At 41.6% G+C, this 21,224-nt stretch overlaps 1 protein-coding gene across 14 annotated transcripts in view; it reads right to left on the bottom strand.

Annotated features, from left to right (window-relative positions):
* PARP11 (poly(ADP-ribose) polymerase family member 11) overlaps positions 1 to 21,224 on the bottom strand; it is a 36,744-nt gene that overhangs the window by 5,837 nt on the left and 9,683 nt on the right. For 7 of the 14 annotated variants that reach the window (XR_006281361.1, XR_006281388.1, XR_006281383.1 and 4 more), the window contains 5 exons: positions 21,038 to 21,110; positions 20,823 to 20,953; positions 13,435 to 13,586; positions 12,423 to 12,901; positions 10,648 to 11,572 (listed from right to left, as the gene is read on the bottom strand). Coding sequence is in view for 2 of the 14 variants with exons in the window: in XM_043514615.1 (XP_043370550.1) it covers positions 12,588 to 12,901; positions 13,435 to 13,586; positions 20,823 to 20,953; positions 21,038 to 21,110 (670 nt within the window). In the remaining 12 variants the exon portion in view is untranslated. Of the gene's footprint in view, positions 1 to 10,647; positions 12,902 to 13,434; positions 13,587 to 20,822; positions 20,954 to 21,037; positions 21,111 to 21,224 lie in introns of those variants that run through there. The other 7 variants (XR_006281369.1, XR_006281373.1, XR_006281372.1 and 4 more) reach the window with 4 other exon arrangements.

Consider the following 21,224-nt stretch of genomic DNA (forward strand, 5'->3'; position numbering starts at 1 on the left):
TTTATCCATCTGGGTTCTAATACGGGTTCCTTTCTCCATAGTAACCGAGTGCCTCCCAAGAATAAGAACCATGATCTTTCTCTCCCTTTATTCCCCTTCTTTATTTTGCCAGAAAGGGGTAAGCTTAGTAGGTATGTTGTTTGTTTGTTTTTTTTAATGTCATTACTACTAAATTTGAAAGAGTGGGAGTGTTGCCGTGAGCAAGGTTGGTGTTTTGCAAAAGCTTGGGAAAAGAGGAGATGGGTTTACATCATAGCTCTGAATGTTATGAGCAGAGTTGCCATTTTTATTTCATCTGGCAGCAGGCCCCACCATCCTCGATAGAGGTTAGATGCAAGGAGTTTCATAGATTCATAGATACTAAGGTCAGAAGGGACCACTCTGATCATCTAGTCCGACCTCCTGCACAGCGCAGGCCACAGAATGTCACCCACCACTCCTATGAAAAACCTCACCCATGTCTGAGCTATTGAAGTCCTCAAATCATGGTTCAAAACTTCAAGGAGCAGAGAAGCCTCCCTCCAGTCAACCATGCCCCATGCTACAGAGGAAGGCAAAAAAACCTCCAGGGCCTCTCCAATCTGCCCTGGAGGAAAACTCCCTCCCGACCCCAAACATGGCAATCAGCCAAACCCTGAGCACATGGGCAAGATTCACCAGCCAGATACCCAGGAAAGAGTTTTCTATAGTAAATCAGATCCCATCCATCTAATATCCCATCTCAGGAGATTTGGCCTATTTACCCTGAATATTTAAAGATCAATTACTTACCAAAATCCCATTATCCCATCATACCATCTCCTCCATAAACTTATCGAGTAGAATCTTAAAACCAGATAGATCTTTTGCCCCCACTGCTTCCCTTGGAAGGTTATTCCAAAACTTCACTCCTCTGATGGTTAAAAACCTTCGTCTGATTTCAAGTCTAAACTTCCTGGTGGCCAGTTTATACCCATTTGTTCTTGTGTCCACATTGGTGCTGAGCTTAAATAATTCCTCTCCCTCTCCTATATTTATCCCTCTGATATATTTATAGAGAGCAATCATATCTCCCCTCAACCTTCTTTTAGTTAGGCTAAACAAGCCAAGCTCCTTAAGTCTCCTTTCATAAGGCAAGTTTTCCATTCCTCGGATCATCCTAGTAGCCCTTCTCTGTACCTGCTCCAGTTTGAATTCATCCTTTTTAAACATGGGAGACCAGAACTGCACACAGTATTCTAGGTGAGGTCTCACCAGTGCCTTGTATAACGGTACTAAAACCTCCTTATCCCTACTGGAAATGCCTCTCCTGATGCATCCCAAAACCGCATTAGCTTTTTTCACAGCCATATCACATTGGCAGCTCATCGTCATCCTATGATCAACCAATACTCCAAGGTCCTTCTCCTCTTCCGTTACTTCTAATTGATGCATCCCCAATTTATAACTAAAATTCTCGTTATTAATCCCTAAATGCATAACCTTACACTTCTCACTATTAAATTTCATCCTATTACTATTACTCCAGTTTACAAAGTCATCCAGATCCTCCTGTATAATATCCCGATCCTTCTCCGAATTGGCAATACCTCCCAGCTTTGTATCATCTGCAAACTTTATTAGCACACTCCCACTTTTTGTGCCAAGGTCAGTAACAAAAAGATTAAATAAGATTGGTCCCAAAACCGATCCCTGAGGAACTCCACTGGTAACCTCCCTCCAACCTGACAGTTCGCCTTTCAGTAGGACCCGTTGCAGTCTCCCCTTTAACCAATTCCTTATCCACCTTCTGATGTTCATATTGATCCCCATCTTCTCCAATTTAACTAATAATTCCCCATGTGGCACGGTATCAAATGCCTTACTGAAATCTAGGTAAATTAGATCCACTGCATTTCCTTTATCTAAAAAATCTGTTACTTTTTCAAAAAAGGAGATTAGGTTGGTTTGGCACGATCTACCTTTTGTAAAACCATGTTGTATTTTGTCCCATTTACCATTGACTTCAATGTCCTTAACTAATTTCTCCTTCAAAATTTTTTCCAGGACCTTGCATACTACAGATGTCAAACTAACTGGCCTGTAGTTACCTGGATCACTTTTTTTTCCTTTCTTAAAAATAGGAACTATATTAGCAATTCTCCAATCATTCGGTACTATTCCTGAGTTTACAGATTCATTACAAATTCTTGCTAATGGGCTTGCAATTTCAGGTGCCAATTCCTTTAATATTCTTGGATGAAGATTATCTGGGCCCCCCGATTTAGTCCCATTAAGCTGTTTCAGTTTCGCTTCTACCTCTGATATGGTAATATCTACCTCTATATCCTCCTTCCCATTTGTCATGCTACCATTATCCCCAAGTTCCTCTTTAGCCTTATTAAAGACTGAGGCAAAGTATTTGTTTAGATATTGGGCCATGCCTAGATTATCTTTAACCTCCGCTCCATCCTCCGTGTTAAGCGGCCCCACTTCTTCCTTCTTAGTTTTCTTCTTATTTATATGGCTATAGAACCTTTTACTATTGGTTTTAATTCCCTTTGCAAGGTCCAACTCTACTCGACTTTTAGCCTCTCCGACTTTATCCCTACATCTTCTGACCTCAATTAGGTAGCTTTCCTTGCTGATCCCTCCCATCTTCCACTCCCTGTATGCTTTCTGCTTCTTCATAATCACCTCTCTAAGATGCTTGCTCATCCAGCTTGGTCTACAACTCCTTCCTATGAATTTTTTCCCCTTTCTTGGGATACAGGCTTCCGATAGCTTCTGCAGTTTTGATTTAAAGTAATCCCAGGCCTCAACTACCTTTAGATCCATAAGTTCTTCAGTCCAATCCACTTCCCTAACTAATTGCCTTACTTTTTGAAAGTCAGCCCTTTTGAAATCAAAAACTCTAGTTGCAGATTTATTTTTGTTAATCCTTCCATTTAGTTTGAACTGAATTAGCTCATGATCACTTGAGCCAAGATTGTCCCCTACAACCATTTCTTCTATGAGGTCCTCGCTACTCACCAAAATTAAATCTAAAATGGCATCCCCTCTAGTCGGTTCAGCAACTACTTGATGAAGGAATCCATCAGCTATCGCATCTAGGAAAATCTGAGCCCTATTATTATTACTAGCACTGGTCCTCCAGTCTATATCTGGGAAGTTAAAGTCTCCCATGATCACGCAGTTTCCATTAGTATTTACTTTATTAAAGACATTAAAAAGGGCTCTATCCATATCCAAATTAGATCCCGGAGGTCTATAGCACACCCCAAGCACTATCATAGGAGAGGCTTTACTAGTTTTCTTCCCCAATGTAATTTAAGCCCAGACAGACTCTGTCTTATCCATTGCATCGCTTCTTATTTCTTTACATTCTAACTCATCGTTGATATACAATGCTACTCCACCCCCTTTACCTTTGTTTCTGTCTTTCCTAAACAGCACATACCCTTCAATACCTGTAGTCCAGTCATGACTACTATTCCACCATGTTTCTGTTATCCCTATAATATCTGGTTTTACTTCCTGCACCAGTAGCTCTAGTTCCTCCATTTTGTTACCTAGACTCCTCGCATTGGTGTACCAACATCTTAATTTTTGCTGTTTGGCCTCGCTCACATTTTGTACCCTATTAGGCACAGTCATTCTACAGCCAGTATAACTTATTAGACTAGTATCCACACCGCCCTCGCTCCTTATATACATTCTCCTACCCATGGCTGTATCCTTTCTTACTTCATCTTCGCGAGCCTCGCGAACCAGCTGAGCGGCAGCGAACCAGCGGAGCAGCGGGGACAGCAGAGCAGCTCACAGCAGGAGTTTGCCTGGGACTGGTAAGTATCCGAGTGTGTGTGTTTGCTTGCTGAGGAAGTATCCGAGCGTGTGTTTGCTGGGAGGGCAGGGAGAGAGCCTGAGTGAGTGTCTGATTGGCTGCTAGCCTGCAGGGGGCGGGCATTAGGGTGTCTGTGTGTTTGCGTCAGGGAAGCCTGGCTGTTTGAAAATAGCCAGAGCCTCGCGAACCAGCGGAGCGGCAGCGAACCAGCTGAGCAGCGGGGACAGCAGAGCAGCTCACAGCAGGAGTTTGCCTGGGAGTTCGCCTGGAGTGAGCCCAGTGAGGCTTACATCTTGCCAACGTCTCTGAGGAAGCTCATAGTAGGTAGGTGATATGGAAGGGGGGGGTTCAGCTATTGTGACCTGCACTGGATGTGCCATGTTTGTCTTTCTTCCACAGGACAGAAGCAACTTTGTCTGTACAAAGTGCAAGCTGGTCTCCATATTGGAAGAGAAGATTGAAGGTCTGGAGCAACAGGTAACGACCCTGCGTTGTATACGAGAGACTGAGGATTTTCTGGACCAAACTCAGGATAGCCTTCTAGGGGCACAAAGCTCTAAAGATATAGAGCAGGTTGCACAGAGGAGCCAAGAGGCCAGTGAAGAAGCTTGGCAACATGTGACCTCCAGAAGAGGTAAGCGGAATGTCCGGGTTCCAGTAACACAGACACAGGTAACTAACCGCTTTCATGTTCTCTCCACAGGTACCATTGCGGAGAGTGGACCAGATGATATGTCTGGGGGGAGAAAGCAGAAGGAGACCCCGCTGGTTGGGAGGCATGAGATGCGATGTCCTGAGGTTGGGGGTTCCACGACCACCACTCCCAAGAGGAGAAGGCGGGTGGTGGTGGTCGGGGACTCTCTCCTCCGGGGGACTGAGTCATCTATCTGCCGCCCTGACCGGGAAAACCGAGAAGTCTGCTGCTTGCCAGGGGCTAAGATTCGTGATGTGACGGAGAGACTGCCGAGACTCATCAAGCCCTCGGATCGCTACCCCTTCCTGCTTCTCCACGTGGGCACCAATGATACTGCCAAGAATGACCTTGAGCGGATCACTGCGGACTACGTGGCTCTGGGAAGAAGGATAAAGGAGTTGGAGGCGCAAGTGGTGTTCTCGTCCATCCTCCCCGTGGAAGGAAAAGGCCTGGGTAGGGACCGTCGAATCGTGGAGGTCAACGAATGGCTACGCAGGTGGTGTCGGAGAGAAGGCTTTGGATTCTTTGACCATGGGATGGTGTTCCATGAAGGAGGAGTGCTGGGCAGAGACGGGCTCCATCTTACGAAGAGAGGGAAGAACATCTTTGCCAGCAGGCTGGCTAACCTAGTGAGGAGGGCTTTAAACTAGGTTCACCGGGGGAAGGAGACCAAAGCCCTGAGGTAAGTGGGAAAGCGGGATACCGGGAGGAAGCACAGGCAGGAATGTCTGAGAGGGGAGGGCTCCTGCCTCATACTGGGAATGAGGGGCGATCAACAGGTTATCTCAAGTGCTTATATACAAATGCACAAAGCCTTGGAAACAAGCAGGGAGAACTGGAGGTCCTGGTGATGTCAAGGAATTATGACGTGATTGGAATAACAGAGACTTGGTGGGATAACTCACATGACTGGAGTACAGACATGGATGGTTATAAACTGTTCAGGAAGGACAGGCAGGGCAGAAAAGGTGGGGGAGTAGCACTGTATGTAAGGGAGCAGTATGACTGCTCAGAGCTCCGGTACGAAACTGTGGAAAAACCTGAGTGTCTCTGGATTAAGTTTAGAAGTGTGTGCAACAAGAGTGATGTCATGGTGGGAGTCTGCTATAGACCACCGGACCAGGGGGATGAGGTGGATGAGGCTTTCTTCCGGCAACTCACGGAAGCTACTAGATCGCATGCCCTGATTCTCATGGGTGACTTTAATTTTCCTGATATCTGCTGGGAGAGCAATACAGCGGTGCATAGACAATCCAGGAAGTTTTTGGAAAGCGTAGGGGACAATTTCCTGGTGCAAGTGCTAGGGGAGCCAACTAGGGGGAGCGCTTTTCTTGACCTGCTGCTCACAAACCGGGTAGAATTAGTGGGGGAAGCAAAAGTGGATGGGAATCTGGGAGGCAGTGACCATGAGTTGGTTGAGTTCAGGATCCTGACGCAGGGAAGAAAGGTAAGCAGCAGGATACGGACCCTGGACTTCAGGAAAGCAGACTTTGACTCCCTCAGGGAACAGATGGCCAGGATCCCCTGGGGGACTAACATGAAAGGGAAGGGAGTCCAGGAGAGCTGGCTGTATTTCAAGGAATCCCTGTTGAGGTTACAGGGACAAACCATCCCGATGAGTCGAAAGAATAGTAAATATGGCAGGCGACCAGCTTGGCTTAATGGTGAAATCCTAGCGGATCTTAAACATAAAAAAGAAGCTTACAAGAAGTGGAAGGTTGGACATATGACCAGGGAAGAGTATAAAAATATTGCTCGGGCATGTAGGAAAGATATCAGGAGGGCCAAATCGCACCTGGAGCTGCAGCTAGCAAGAGATGTCAAGAGTAACAAGAAGGGTTTCTTCAGGTATGTTGGCAACAAGAAGAAAGCCAAGGAAAGTGTGGGCCCCTTACTGAATGAGGGAGGCAAGCTAGTGACAGAGGATGTGGAAAAAGCTAATGTACTCAATGCTTTTTTTGCCTCTGTTTTCACTAACAAGGTCAGCTCCCAGACTGCTGTGCTGGGCAACACAAAATGGGGAAGAGATGGCCAGCCCTCTGTAGAGATAGAGGTGGTTAGGGACTATTTAGAAAAGCTGGACGTGCACAAGTCCATGGGGCCGGACGAATTGCATCCGAGAGTGCTGAAGGAATTGGCGGCTGTGATTGCAGAGCCCTTGGCCATTATCTTTGAAAACTCGTGGCGAACGGGGGAAGTCCCGGATGACTGGAAAAAGGCTAATGTAGTGCCCATCTTTAAAAAAGGGAAGAAGGAGGATCCTGGGAACTACAAGGCCAGTCAGCCTCACCTCAGTCCCTGGAAAAATCATGGAGCAGGTCCTCAAAGAATCAATCCTGAAGCACTTAGAGGAGAGGAAAGTGATCAGGAACAGTCAGCATGGATTCACCAAGGGAAGGTCATGCCTGACTAATCTAATCGCCTTTTATGATGAGATTACTGGTTCTGTGGATGAAGGGAAAGCAGTGGATGTATTGTTTCTTGACTTTAGCAAAGCTTTTGACACGGTCTCCCACAGCATTCTTGTCAGCAAGTTAAGGAAGTATGGGCTGGATGAATGCACTATAAGGTGGGTAGAAAGCTGGCTAGATTGTCGGGCTCAACGGGTAGTGATCAATGGCTCCATGTCTAGTTGGCAGCCGGTGTCAAGTGGAGTGCCCCAGGGGTCGGTCCTGGGGCCCGTTTTGTTCAATATCTTCATAAATGATCTGGAGGATGGTGTGGATTGCACTCTCAGCAAATTTGCGGATGATACTAAACTGGGAGGAGTGGTAGATACGCTGGAGGGGAGGGATAGGATACAGAAGGACCTAGACAAATTGGAGGATTGGGCCAAAAGAAATCTAATGAGGTTCAATAAGGATAAGTGCAGGGTCCTGCACTTAGGATGGAAGAATCCAATGCACCGCTACAGACTAGGGACCGAATGGCTCGGCAGCAGTTCTGCGGAAAAGGACCTAGGGGTGACAGTGGACGAGAAGCTGGATATGAGTCAGCAGTGTGCCCTTGTTGCCAAGAAGGCCAATGGCATTTTGGGATGTATAAGTAGGGGCATAGCGAGCAGATCGAGGGACGTGATCGTTCCCCTCTATTCGACACTGGTGAGGCCTCATCTGGAGTACTGTGTCCAGTTTTGGGCCCCACACTACAGGAAGGATGTGGATAAATTGGAAAGAGTACAACGAAGGGCAACGAAAATGATTAGGGGTCTAGAGCACATGACTTATGAGGAGAGGCTGAGGGAGCTGGGATTGTTTAGTCTGCAGAAGAGAAGAATGAGGGGGGATTTGATAGCTGCTTTCAACTACCTGAAAGGGGGTTTCAAAGAGGATGGCTCTAGACTGTTCTCAATGGTAGCAGATGACAGAACGAGGAGTAATGGTCTCAAGTTGCAATGGGGGAGGTTTAGATTGGATATTAGGAAAAACTTTTTCACTAAGAGGGTGGTGAAACACTGGAATGCGTTACCTAGGGAGGTGGTAGAATCTCCTTCCTTAGAGGTTTTTAAGGTCAGGCTTGACAAAGCCCTGGCTGGGATGATTTAACTGGGACTTGGTCCTGCTCTGAGCAGGGGGTTGGACTAGATGACCTTCTGGGGTCCTTTCCAACCCTGATATTCTATGATTCTATGATTCTATGATCTTCTTCCCTCTCAATGCTAAAATCTGGCGTGGAGATTTTCTGGACATCTCCCATCCATCTCCCCCCAGTTCCTAGTTTAAAGCTCTCTTTATCAGTTGTGCCAGCCTCGATCCTAGAAGTCTATTTCCTTCCCTACTCAGATGAAGTCCATCCCGAGAGAACTGTCCTCTGTCTGTGAATGCCTCCCAGTGGCCATACATCCCAAAGCCTTCCTTATAGCACCACTGCCTAAGCCATCTGTTGACAGTCATAATCTTGTCACACCTTTGTTGCCCTTCTCTAGGAACAGGAAGGATCCCGCTAAAGATCACCTGAGCCTCAATTTCCTTAAGCGTCTTCCCCAGCCTAGCATAGTCTCCCTTGATACTTTCCAGCGAGAATCTGGCTGTATCATTTGTTCCCACATGAAGGATAATTAGGGGATTCTTTCCCGCTCCCTTGAAGATCCTTTTCAACCTCAGGTCTACATCCCGTATCTTAGCACCCGGAAGACAGCACACCCTTCTATTCTCAGGATCAGCTCTAATTACAGGCCTGTCTATTCTTCTCAATAAAGAGTCCCCGATCACATAGACCTGCCTTTTCCTGGTGACAGTGCTATTCTCCAGTCTCTCCCCTGTTCCCTCTGGATGCAAGTTCTTTCCATTCCTATTTTCCCTTACAATTCTCTTCAACCCATCCTGTATCCTCCTGGGGCTCATATTTGGTGTAGTCTCCCTTGACTCTTCCCCTTTTTCTATAGGGCTAGCCTCTCTTCTCTTCTTCCTTACCCTTCCACCTTCAGCGACTACCTGCTGAGCCCCTTCTTCATTTTCCAACTCTGCAAACCTGTTCCTAAGCTCTATTTCTCCTGCACTAGCCTGTCTTTTTCTCTGCCTGGTTCTTTGAGTCACATGTTTCCACTGACCACTTTCCTCATCCAGTCTCCCCTCAAAATTCCCCAGCCCTGCTTCCATCTGCGAGTCTGAGCTTTTCCCTTCAGATACCTCATATCTTTGCTCCATCATCTGCTCAAACCCCTTCCTAAACTCAACCAGACTTTCCACCTGCATCTCCAAACCTCGGATCTTTTCCTCCATCAGCTCTATCAGACGGCATTTCATGCAGACAAAACTCTTACCGGTTCCCCCCTCCAGGATCATGTACATACCACAGCTTCCACATCCAGTCATCCTCAATGTGTCTTTCACTGCAGGAGTCACTCCCACAGCTTCCTCTGTATCTGTCATCTCCTTCCCACCTAAATCCTGTTAATCTGGGAAACAAGCCACACCAAAAAGACCACCCCCCCAGCAAAAGCAAACCCCAAACAAGCACAATCCAAACTCCCCTTGCAAACTCCCACTCAAACTCCCCTGTTTAGAGCTCTGTTTGCTAGCACCTGTGCCGCTGCAGCTGTCTGTGCCGCTGCCTGACTGGCTGGCTACCTTTATAGGGCCCCTAGTCAGAAGCCCCACCCCCTAGACAGGGCTCAGCTGCTCTCTCAGCACAAAGCCCCACCCCCTAATCAGGCTCAGCTGCTCTCCCAGCACAAAACCCCTACACACACACAAATACAAATACAAAAAATACAAAACCAAGTTCAACTACCTTCTCCTCCAACAGAACTCCCACTCAAACTCCCGTTTAGAGCTCTGTTTGCTAGCTCCTGTGCCGCTGCAGCTGTCTGAGTTATCCATTGTCGTTGATCTTTTCCTCACCCCTTATAGGTGAGGGGAAGAACCCAAAAGAGACAGAAGCTGAGAAGGAAACCTGGCAAATGGAAAGGGTGAATATTTTCCCAACACCAAACAGCCACTCAGGCAGGCATGTGACAACCAGGAAAGGAGACATGCTGAACCAGTTGCCTCAATGCCATAGTGTTGGTTGTTAAGGAAAGAGTCTAGGTACAAGAGTACCTTGCCAGAGGAGATACAGTATAAATCTCTAGATGTCACCTCTGAACACTGATGGCTGGAACTGGACATGGTAAGTCTGGATCTGAAGGACACTATGAAAAACCACAAATTCTATCAAATGACAAATTACAATAAGAAAATCAGTGTATTTATCTGATTTAGAACTAAGAACTACCATTCAACTTTTCTAAAGCTTGAGATGTTACATAGTAGCGGTCTACATGGTGTAAACAGCCTCAGTGTCAAGATTTATCAATACAGATGAAGAAGATTGTACCAGGAAAGCTGATAGAGTTGGCACTGGATGAAAAGCTGAAACCATCTTCAATGGCACTCTGGACTGGTGAGATTAAGGTTTTTCCACTCAATTCCCTTGAGTCTAAATAGAAAATAAGGCACAGAGTGGACAAGCTATACAGCCATAAGTAAACACAAGCAGGGTAAACATAAATCATATTGATCTTTTGAAGATATTATATGCATGCCAATCAAACGCCTTTTAAAAACCAGATGTGTTGGTTACTTTTAGTCACAACAGTCCAGTAAGACTTGAGGAAAATGGATGATTGAGGAAAATGATGGATTTTGGAAATTAGTGAGTGAACAAACAAAAGGGTACAACGTTTTTTATTTTGACTTCTTATAATTTCATAATGTCCAAGTACATGTATTGTAGAATATTTTATAAAAATAAAAAGGACTTAGTCTGCGGACACCCTACTGCATTTGCTAGTAAATCTCTGATGAGAAGTGGGGAGCGATTACTACAAGATAGGGGTGATCCCTTTGCTTGTGTACACACACTCACACTGGCATGGCTTAGCCATTCCTCCACTGCTGCTACCCATGCTACCACAGCTACACTGCTATTTATACTCATGCCAGCTCAAGTACGTGTACATAAGCAGGGGACACACACCCTTAGCTCATAGTGTAGATGTCGCCTTAATGTGTGCGCATGCACGTGTATTACAAGGCTTGTGGATTAGTGAAGGTTTACTGTTCTATAGCATCAGTCGTTGGTTATTATTGCAACAACACCCAGAAATGCCACTCAGGAGGCCCATTGTACTAGGCACTGTACAAGCACAAAGGAAGACACAGTCCTTGCCCTGAACAGCTGAAGAAGATAAGTGGAGGAAAAGTTTCCAAGAAATTTCAAAGAACACAAATAACCAGCATATGGTGTGACTGCAAGAGTCCATGAACAGACACAGATAAAGGACTTAAGGAGGAGGGGATGCATGTCTATTAGATGGGTCACAGTGCCAGGCTGTGTGTGTGCAGTAGTATGCTCCCTCCCATGCCAGAAAGCTAACACAACTTTGAGTATATCTAAGGTCTGTGTGACAGGGCAAGAATCCAATAGCAGGGATCCAAAGAGGCAATTCTCATGAGGGAGGGCCAATGTGTTTTCACTCATTTAACACCTTAGTCCCCCTTCTTCAGGAGTTTGGGTCTCTCTGATCTTTCTTCTGGTCCCTCTTCTCCTCCCCAGTGAGATTCTACCTGGCAAAAACAGTCCATACTCTGCATCTACGCAAATGGAAAGAAAACTTGGTTTACATAAAATCAGCACATACAAGTATTACTAAAACCATTCATGAAACATAGGGAAAAATTAAGGGATGGAATTTTTAGAGGCGCTCCATTTTGGTTTAATTCTTGTTTCCATTGAATTCAATAGAGTATTACCATCAACTTCAATGGAATTAGAGTCACGTCAACACTGAGTGCATCTTAAAATTCCAGACAAGCTAGAGATTACTACAAGATAGGGGGAGGGGGAAGAGAGAACAAAACACACATTTTACTATTATACAACAACTATATAGATCACATAAGAGTTCCTAGCACAGGATTCTAGGGCTAAATACCTACCTAATTACTGACCACAACAGCTGTCAGGTATATTATTCTGTCACAACCAGACTTCAACTTATAGGTTGTGCAGCATTATTGCAAGGTTGCTTGAAGCAGTATGAGATACCTAGATTTAGTCCTAGCAGCTGGTTCAGCTTGATTCCAGACCTTTGCCTTCCCTAGACGGATTGTTCTGTAGATTTAAACTCCAATCTACAAGTAATACATACTTCAATATACCAATAACTATTAAGCCCCCTACATTTTGTAAAATGATAAATAAAATCTTTATAAAAGATTATTCACCTGTACACATACTGTATCATATGCATAAATTTATATTTTACACATGGATAAATATATATGTATTATTTTTTAAAATGTATAGCAGTAAGAATTCTTTGAAGACATTAAAATGTCCAATTTAACTAAGGCTCAACTAAGCCATATTAAAATTGGTTATAAACCCTAAATGTGAAAAGCATCAACGTTTATTTACAGGAGCAACAGATGGACAACCAACCTTAAGCCAAAAGGATTTTACAGATGTAAGCCAGATTTTCCTTCACATCTCCATCTCTGTTCACCACCATGTATTTAAAAATTTTGTAAGTTATATTTCCTTCGCAAAGACATATTGACCATCCATCACAACCAACCCAATATTCAGTTTGGCTCCTTGTAAAACTTAGCAGAACTCTATTAAATATTCAGGGTAGATTTGGTTGGTATCAAAGATAACAAAGATCTTTGGATTCCAAGTACTATCCACGCAGCTGTCGAATAAGTTCACAAAGCTCCCATCTTTTGAAGGAGGCCTCATGTATTTGGAATCTCCAATGATATAGTCTCCAGTTAAAACACGAGCAAGAAACATAACTTTATATGTTCTGAACACATGATGTTGCAGATTGACACCATGGATTTGAAAAGTGTCTCCATGCTTCATATCGTCTTTGCAGAAACGACTGGAATACGATGCATCTCTTGCAAAATAGGTCCCTTAAAAAACAAACAGCAAAAATTATAGCTGATGACAACAGTCTCATTATGAAATCTAGAGGGCCTGATTCTGATCCCTTTTTAAATCAAAATGGTGTAAGATTTGAATCAGGCCCTCTCCCTCAGTTTTATTCATAATCAATCCAACAAAATTTGTAAGAATTATATAGTGCTGTGCTTCTCAAGCTTTTTCAGTATGAACCACATTTTAGTAGGGATATTGCCCCACAAACCATTTACCCTTCTGCCACTGGACCATCATTTTCCCCCACCCCACTGCATAACATCCAACTATGGCAACTATAGGAATTGCTTACTTAATATATTTTAAGTGTCTTTTTAATCACATTTAGCAGGAAGAAGAAAACCAGATTAAACAATTCTCCACAGACCACCAGCAAATGCCCTACAGACCACAGTATGGTAAATGCATTTGTGGGACACATAATTATATGTTTAGAGAGTGAAGAGCAAAATAAGTGTATTACTCATAAATTACATGGAGTGGTATTAAAGAAGTCATTACTACTTACCTTTTCCATACACTGCAGCATGCATACCATTTATTCTCCAGTCAAAGTTATGAATGCATATTGCTTCTACAAATTCACTGCTGGTACCATGAAATAACATGTGTTCATTAATGGTAGGGACACCTCTTCTCTTCTTTAGTTGAGCTTTTTTCCTACAAAAAAACCCCATAGCATTACAAAAGCTTCTGTTATCAAACTGGAATTGCACAGAAACAGAGGGGAAATGATACTGGAACGGCTGAATTTGAGAGAAGTGACCAAATTTGATTCTGCTCTTTAAATACAGCTCAAAGTTCTACCATCTAAGGTGGCCTTAAAGGGAAGCAGTCAGCTTTAAAAAAACTGAAACAAAACCCACCCCCACATAAAACACACTTCTTTCTAACATACCATTCTTGCAAGGAAAGCCTAACATTTACTGTAAATGAATAACGAGAAAAAAAAAATCAATTGTTTCCACTTTGTTCATTTGAGAGTACTTTCAGCAGAAACAGTTTCCCTACATGTCTTTCACACAGTAACAGGAAGGAAAAGCTTTAAAAAAAAAAAAATAGGAAAATAAGGTTGTAAAAACTACAAAAATTGCCAGTGTGACTCAAAGGAATACATAGCATCAAGAGCTGTCAATCACAGTTAATTTATATGAAACAAATTAACCAGATTTTAAAAAAGTCAAGATAATCATAGTTTTAATTGCGCTGTTAAACAATAGAATAATCATTTACATTTATTAAAAATATTTTTATGTTTCTACATTTTCAAATATATTGATTTCAATTACAACAGAATACAAAGTGTGCAGTACTCACTTTTTATTTTTTTATTACAAATATTTGCACTGTAAAAAACAAACAAAAGAAACACTGTTTTTCAATTTACCTCATACAAGTCCACTCAGTCCTACTTCTTGTTCAGCCACTCGCTAAGACAAACAAGTTTGTTTACATTTAAAGGTGACAATACTTGCTGCTTCTTACTTACAGTGTCACTGAAAGTGAGAACATGCACTGTTGCAGCCGGCATATGTGTCAGATATGTAAACATATGTATGCACCTTCATGCTTCGACTTGTAATCTCTAAAGTTTTACATTGCTTTGTTTTTGAGTGAATTTATGTAAAAATAAATAAATAAAATCTACATTTGTGAGTTGCACTTTCATGATAAAGAGATTGCACTACAGAACTTGTATGAGGTGAACTGAAAAATACTCTTTGGTTTTATTTTTTTTACAGTGTAAATATCTGTAATAAAATAATAATATAAAGTGAGCACTGTACACTTGGTATTCTATGTTGTAATTGAAATCCATATATTTGAAAATGTAGGAAAACATCCAAAAATATTTATAATAAATTTAAACTGGTATTCTATTATTGTTTAACAGTGCGATTTCAAACTGTGACTAATTGCAACTATTTCTTTCAATCGTTTGACAGTCCTAGTAGCACCCAAAACTCCTTTTGATTTTTTTTAATTGACTAGATTTTACACTGACAATGTCCCATTGAAAGAAAAAGGCAAAGATCAAGATTACTTGGATCAATGTGTTGCTTTCTGAATGCTGAGGACTATATATAGCCTATTTTTTAAAATTGCAGTTTAATACTCAGTAACAAGCTACTTTACTTTAAAAATTAAACAGTTACACAGGTCAGGAGGCAAGTTACAATTTATGAAAGTTTACATTAAAACATTAAAATACAGTATCTAAAATACAATTTTGAAAACTGTATTAAAATGCACACCTTGGATTTGACCATGTAAAAAGATGATTTTTCAAGTAATTTTTCATCTACAATACAAATGAATGAGAATGGAAGAGGGAGACTAGTAGCTCTTATTGTACTTAAAACACCCAAACTAATTTAGGCCAGTAATTCTAAACTATTAGATCACTCCATACAATAATTTGTTTCTTAGGCCTGATCTACACTACAGATGGAGCCTCCCAGAGCCTGAGATGAAGTGTGAAACAACATACACCTTCTCTGTATATATATCTACATATCTTCTTACTATATGTTCCCTTTTATGCATCCGATGAAGTGGGCTGTAGCCCACAAAAGTTTATGCTCTAATAAATTTGTTAGTCTCTAAGATGCCACAAGTACGCCTGTTTTGTTGTTTTTTTTTTTTTTTTTTTTTTTTTAAAAACAGCAGCAGTGAAACTGACAATATCAATTTCACTGCTGGTAGGCTCCCTTCTGTGAAACTGAGTGCTGCTCTGGGCTCACATCTCACTGTCAGCCCCAGGGCAAGGGGAGAAGGGATTCCAGCTGTGAGCCCCGTGTGGCTGTCAGTGCCCCCTTTAGTCAATGCAAACGCTCCTGCTGAGGATGTGCGCCACCGGCAGAAGGAGGGTAGTGTGGACACCAACCGCCAATTTAATTGCTGTAGGTCAACTAACTTAAGTCAACCTAATTTTGTAGTGTAGACAAGCCCTTAGACTGATTCTTCATGTCAAAAGGAGTTCTGTGCAGAAGAACTAACGGCTAGATCCTTCATGGTACAGATCAGGCATTAAATGAGCAGAAAGAGGAAAAAGGTGGACAGCCATTACAAAAGCTTAGGGGAAGAAGAAACTACTATAGCGATGTGCTATTTAGCAGGACAGTAGCTTAGCAATTAACTGAACTTCTTTTGGGGATTTAATGTATAGATGCAAAGCATTCAAGACCAAAATGCAGGTTGTCAGGCAGGCTTTTAAAAATAAAGCACTTGTTGTTTCAAGTGCTTTGTATGGGATATTCAAACAATGCTTTTAAAAAGTTTGAGAGTCATAATTCATAATAAGAATTACTGCCACTCAGACATACAAAACCCAAAGTAATTCACCTAGGTAGGAAGTTTTCAGTACATAGGATAGCTTCAAAAAAGGATTTGAGGTTGTTTTTTTTTTTTTTTTTTTTTAAAGCATGCAGGCTACAGGCCAAACCATGCCATCAGAGCCACAGTGCCTGTCTTAAAAATATGTTTGATAGGTGGTCAAGCAGACACCTTCACTTAAGGGACAGATGTCCCCTCCCCTAATTCTCCCAATCTATCTGCATTATCCACTGTCTTCTCTGGATTGAGTTTCAGCCTGCTTAACTTTCATTGAAGACCCCCTCTCAGCTGGACACTGGGAAAGCCAGTCATTCATACGAATTGGATCTCATAAAACAGATACAGAACTGAGATTCATCAGCATGTTGATGACACTACATCCCAACCCACTGTATCACCACAATGGATTTAAGTACATTTACCCGAAGAATGACAGAACAGAATCTTGCAGCATATGACCTGAAAGACATATTTTATTAGTTTATTTCAAATTGCACAAAGTTTTAAAATGATCAATCACTCTACCCACTCTCAGGAAAGGGCAGAATGAAGTTACTGCAATATACACAGTAAATAATCTATGCTCTAAAAAGATTCTCGATATAGTGCTCAACAAGTTTTTAATCAATAGTCTCCACAAATATAAAGTTAATAGCCAACAACCAAAACAGGAGTTATGATGAAGAGGGTAATATTATGCAGGCCAAAATATATAACTACCCAATTATATCCTCTCAAGAACATGAGGTTCATATTAAAATACTTATCTTCTCAGTGAAACAATATAGCTTGAAAAAGGAAAAAGAAAATAAGTTCTAATTCTTGTTCTCAAATGACACAGTATGTGCAGCAAGACCAGGGAGGTGGTGCCATCGAGTCCCACAGCCAGTTTTTTGGTTGAATTAACCCATCCAAGAGCATGTGCTTAGTGGGCTTCTAATGACTCAAAAGATACCCATGTCCTCAAGTCACGTTTCCCACCACCAATCACAAACTAATACATTTTTTAAAAATAGAAGTGCAGTCCGTACCCTTATATTTATAATAAGAGCAGGTTCTTATTTTAGAGCCAGTCTTCTTAGGTAGATAAGAGACCAGTCATTTGCATACCTATTAAAAAAGGAACATTTAAGGTTGCTGCCACTTCTTAATTCCACAACAATGCCTTCTACTTGCTCAATCTCTATGGAATGTGAACCTTCATAACCCCAACCTCAAACACTGGAAAGAACATCACTCATCCTCCAAGATAAATCTTCCCACACAAGATGGCCACTGTGCATTGGAATGCCACAAGGAATTTGAAATGTCAGAGTTTCTTCTCTCTCCATTACAGACATCACTGGTAATAATCCCTTATTTGCAGTGATGAATAAGGCTAACATTATGTCACTGAGGTTGCGGAAGTCACAGAATCTATGACTTCCAGTTAACCTCTGTGACATTGGGGACCCCGCAGCAGGCCAGCCTCCGCAGGTGGTGGGGGACCCTCCTGCAGCTGCGGGATCCCTGCAATTGACTGGCTGCTGTTGCCACTGCTGGCTACCCCTGACTGGGGGGCCCCCCGCAGCTGCTCAGCTGCCCTCTTCCCCCCCCCCCCCCCCCCGAGTAGCTCACAGATGCAGCCATGGCAGCAGAGGACCCCAGAGCTGCTCAGCAGCTGCAGAGCCTCCCCCCGAGTTCCCATGCCACTGAGGGCAGCGGGGAACCCCTCCCAGCCACTGGGCAATGGAATCCCTGCAGCTCCCAGCTGCTGCAGGGAGGTGGTGGGTAGCAGGGTGCTGGACCTTCCTCCCTCCCCATTTTGTCAAGAGATGATTTTAGTAAAAGTCAGGGACAGGTCACGGTTTTCATGACCGTTTGTTTATTGTCCATGACTTTTACTAAAAATATCCATGACAAAATCATAGCCTTAGTGATGAGGTTCGCCTGCTCCAAATAACTGGGTCAGACACATTATTTCACCCCAGAAAGCAGCTGAGCCTTTGAGACAAATCTTTAGGTTTTCCTTAAATGGAAAAATAAGGGCAAGCAGTTTCTGGACTGAGATGATTCCCCTCATGCTTTTATACTCCACTGAGCACAAAATTTTAATACTGTATACTACTTTGCAATTAACACACAGTAATATTGCAATACTGTAAAAATCATACTGCACACAATAACAGATTCCCATTCCTGAGTTCACGTTTCCAAAAACAGTGCAGTGGATACTCCATAGCTTTGGAGTTTTTAAAGCACACACTTTATTGTGCAGTGGTCCCTGCTGCCCATCAATTCCCTTTTTCAGCAAAAGGTAGAAAATCGAAGAGAAAACAAATCTGCATTGCGAATTCCGAAGTCAGTGGGGATCTAATATCATTTCCTGATATTCTTATTCATAGAAATATGCCTCAAATTGAAAAGCTTCAGGGATACCTCTATAGAAATCCACTTTAAAGCAATACATTGTTACAACAGGGACACTTAGATATATCAAAGTAGCAAGACTGGTACAAAAGCACCAATCAAAGCAAATAAAATTTGTAATTGTATATGTATTTATATACTTAAATACATTCCATACCAATACATTAAGAGAAGGCTAAAGTTGCAAAAAATCAATCACTAAAAAGCCAGGAAATGAGAAATAAAGACTCAATATGCAATCTTAAGACACCTCTCTCTGTAAATATTCACTAGAAGCGTGCAATTACAAGATCAGAAGGTATTTCTCAAATACAATATACCATACAATTTCATCTACAGCATAGCACCTTTTAAGCCCATGTAGCAACTTAATATTTTTTCATTGATTTTATTGTCAAAATGGTCCAATATATCTTCATGTTGACTTTTTATAAGTTCCCTTTCTAGAAAAGTATATATTGACATTTCCAAGGGCAACCATGTTATACATGATGATTGTGAAGTGCAAATATTAAATAAAAGACTGATTAGAGAAGAAGTGGGAACAAAACTCAAGAACTCCTAACTCACCCTGCCCCGTACAATATCTAGCAGGAAAGAAAGCAGGAACGTTCAAGCCAGCAATGGCTTCTGCAATACTGACAGACTAAACTTGGATTTGCTGCATTGAGCTGAGAGACTTCACCCTACACTAAAATTCATAAAGAGAAAATGGTAAGGTGAGAAACTTGACAAATCGGGAATATTTGTTTTGAATCACTAGACATGTAACGAATACAACCCTATGAAGGCTCATTTTACAAGGAGTCTGTTGTGACACGTTCACTTCATCATAACAAAAATCTTGGGGTCCACCACATATACTTTCCGAGAACAATGACTGTAGTCACCTCTACCAGTGAGCTAACAGAGAGGATTAGAAGAGAACTAATGTCATCCTTCATGACAAGGTAGCTGTGCTTGTGCTCTTCCTTTCCATTTGTTGATGAGGGAGCTTGCTGATGTTGCCACACATTCTTTACCAGTTGGATAACTATTTATTGTTCAAAGATTTGATATATTAAAAGAGATCATGAAACTGTGGTAAGGTTTGGTACCTTATTGTCCATCAAGAAAAATTATCTTTCTAGCAACACGGGCTAGGGACATTCAGCTATTTAATTCCTTTAATAACCAAGGAGGAATTCACATCAAACCATTCATACAACCATTCAAAATTAGAAACATTTTTCAATGTAAATTTCTCCAAGAGACTAACAACTGCAGATAAACTGTTTCCCTGTTTCAGAAAAATTCAACTTTTGATAAAGCCTTTCAAAATCTTTTTTTTTTTTTTTTTAAATAATTGAACAATGGCTGCAAAGTTAAATTAAGATTTGGACGTGAACTTCTTCAAAGTTCAAAGGCATTTGAACCCATCTTTAGAAAAACCAGATATATTCTAGGAATGTTGAGACTACAACAGTAAATGGCAAAGGCTGTGAATGCAAATCTACAATTTGTGTGGTTACGCTTTTCCCTCTACATCAAATATAGTGTATTTTTCACAACTGTTAAATCAGGAAATTAAAACACTGCTTAATCAATTTAAAGTGCAGTTCTAATCTGAAAAGGGATTTTATAAAAATGGTACCTTTTTACCCCACAAATCTGTTCCATGTGCATGTTGAGTCGTACCTGCTGACTTTAGTGACCAAAATACAAATTAGATCTGAAATGGATTGCTTTGCATGCCTTTTTTAAAAAAATATTTTTTCTTTAGTTTAAAATTTGAGCCTTTGAAATTGCATATCAAATTTCAGCCCAAATGAAAATTTTATTGCAACAGTGCTTTTCAATTTTCTCATTGCTTAAAACTTGAAAAGCAGTTTGTGATCTTTAGCTTATGGTTGTTATAGAAGTATCATTAAATTCCAAATCCATAAAAAAATCAGGATCTTTAATAGGAATGCTGATATATGACTATAAACACACGAGCAGGACCAATTAGGAAAAAGAAAAAAGACAGCAGATGCAGAAAGGGTGCAGACACACAATAAGTATTTCAACAGTTTTATAATTAGATGCATTTTAACTATTTCTGCTGCATGACTTTAAAAGAGATTTATTCTATTAGCAGACCTAGTACGTTTGTTTTAGAAATAATCTCACCTGCAAAAAAACTCCCACAAGTCTAGATTTTGAATTCTCTGAATTCTTTTAATTCGGTTGCTATCCATTGTTTTCCCAAAGAGACTAGAAACTTCATTATATTCATTTGTTTGTTTTTGCAAAGGAATAAGCTGGAAAAAGAGAGGTTAGTATAGTTTCACTGAAGTCCATTGTTCTTTCATCATATGTATGTTCAATGTCATAATAGCTCTTACCTGATATGGTTCCTCTGTATTTACGTTCTCCCAGTGTGAAGGCATTGGGATAGCCTCATTTTCACAGATATAACTTCAAACACAAGAATACAAGTTAAAACAATCACACCCAAGGGTTGAAGCTTTTCTCTTTCCCCAATAGGATTCCTATGCTGTACAGAATTTTTTACTAATCTATAATTTGACA

The sequence above is a fragment of the Dermochelys coriacea genome, chromosome 1 (genome assembly GCF_009764565.3).
Source record: "Dermochelys coriacea isolate rDerCor1 chromosome 1, rDerCor1.pri.v4, whole genome shotgun sequence".
NCBI classification, from domain to species: Eukaryota; Metazoa; Chordata; order Testudines; family Dermochelyidae; genus Dermochelys; species Dermochelys coriacea.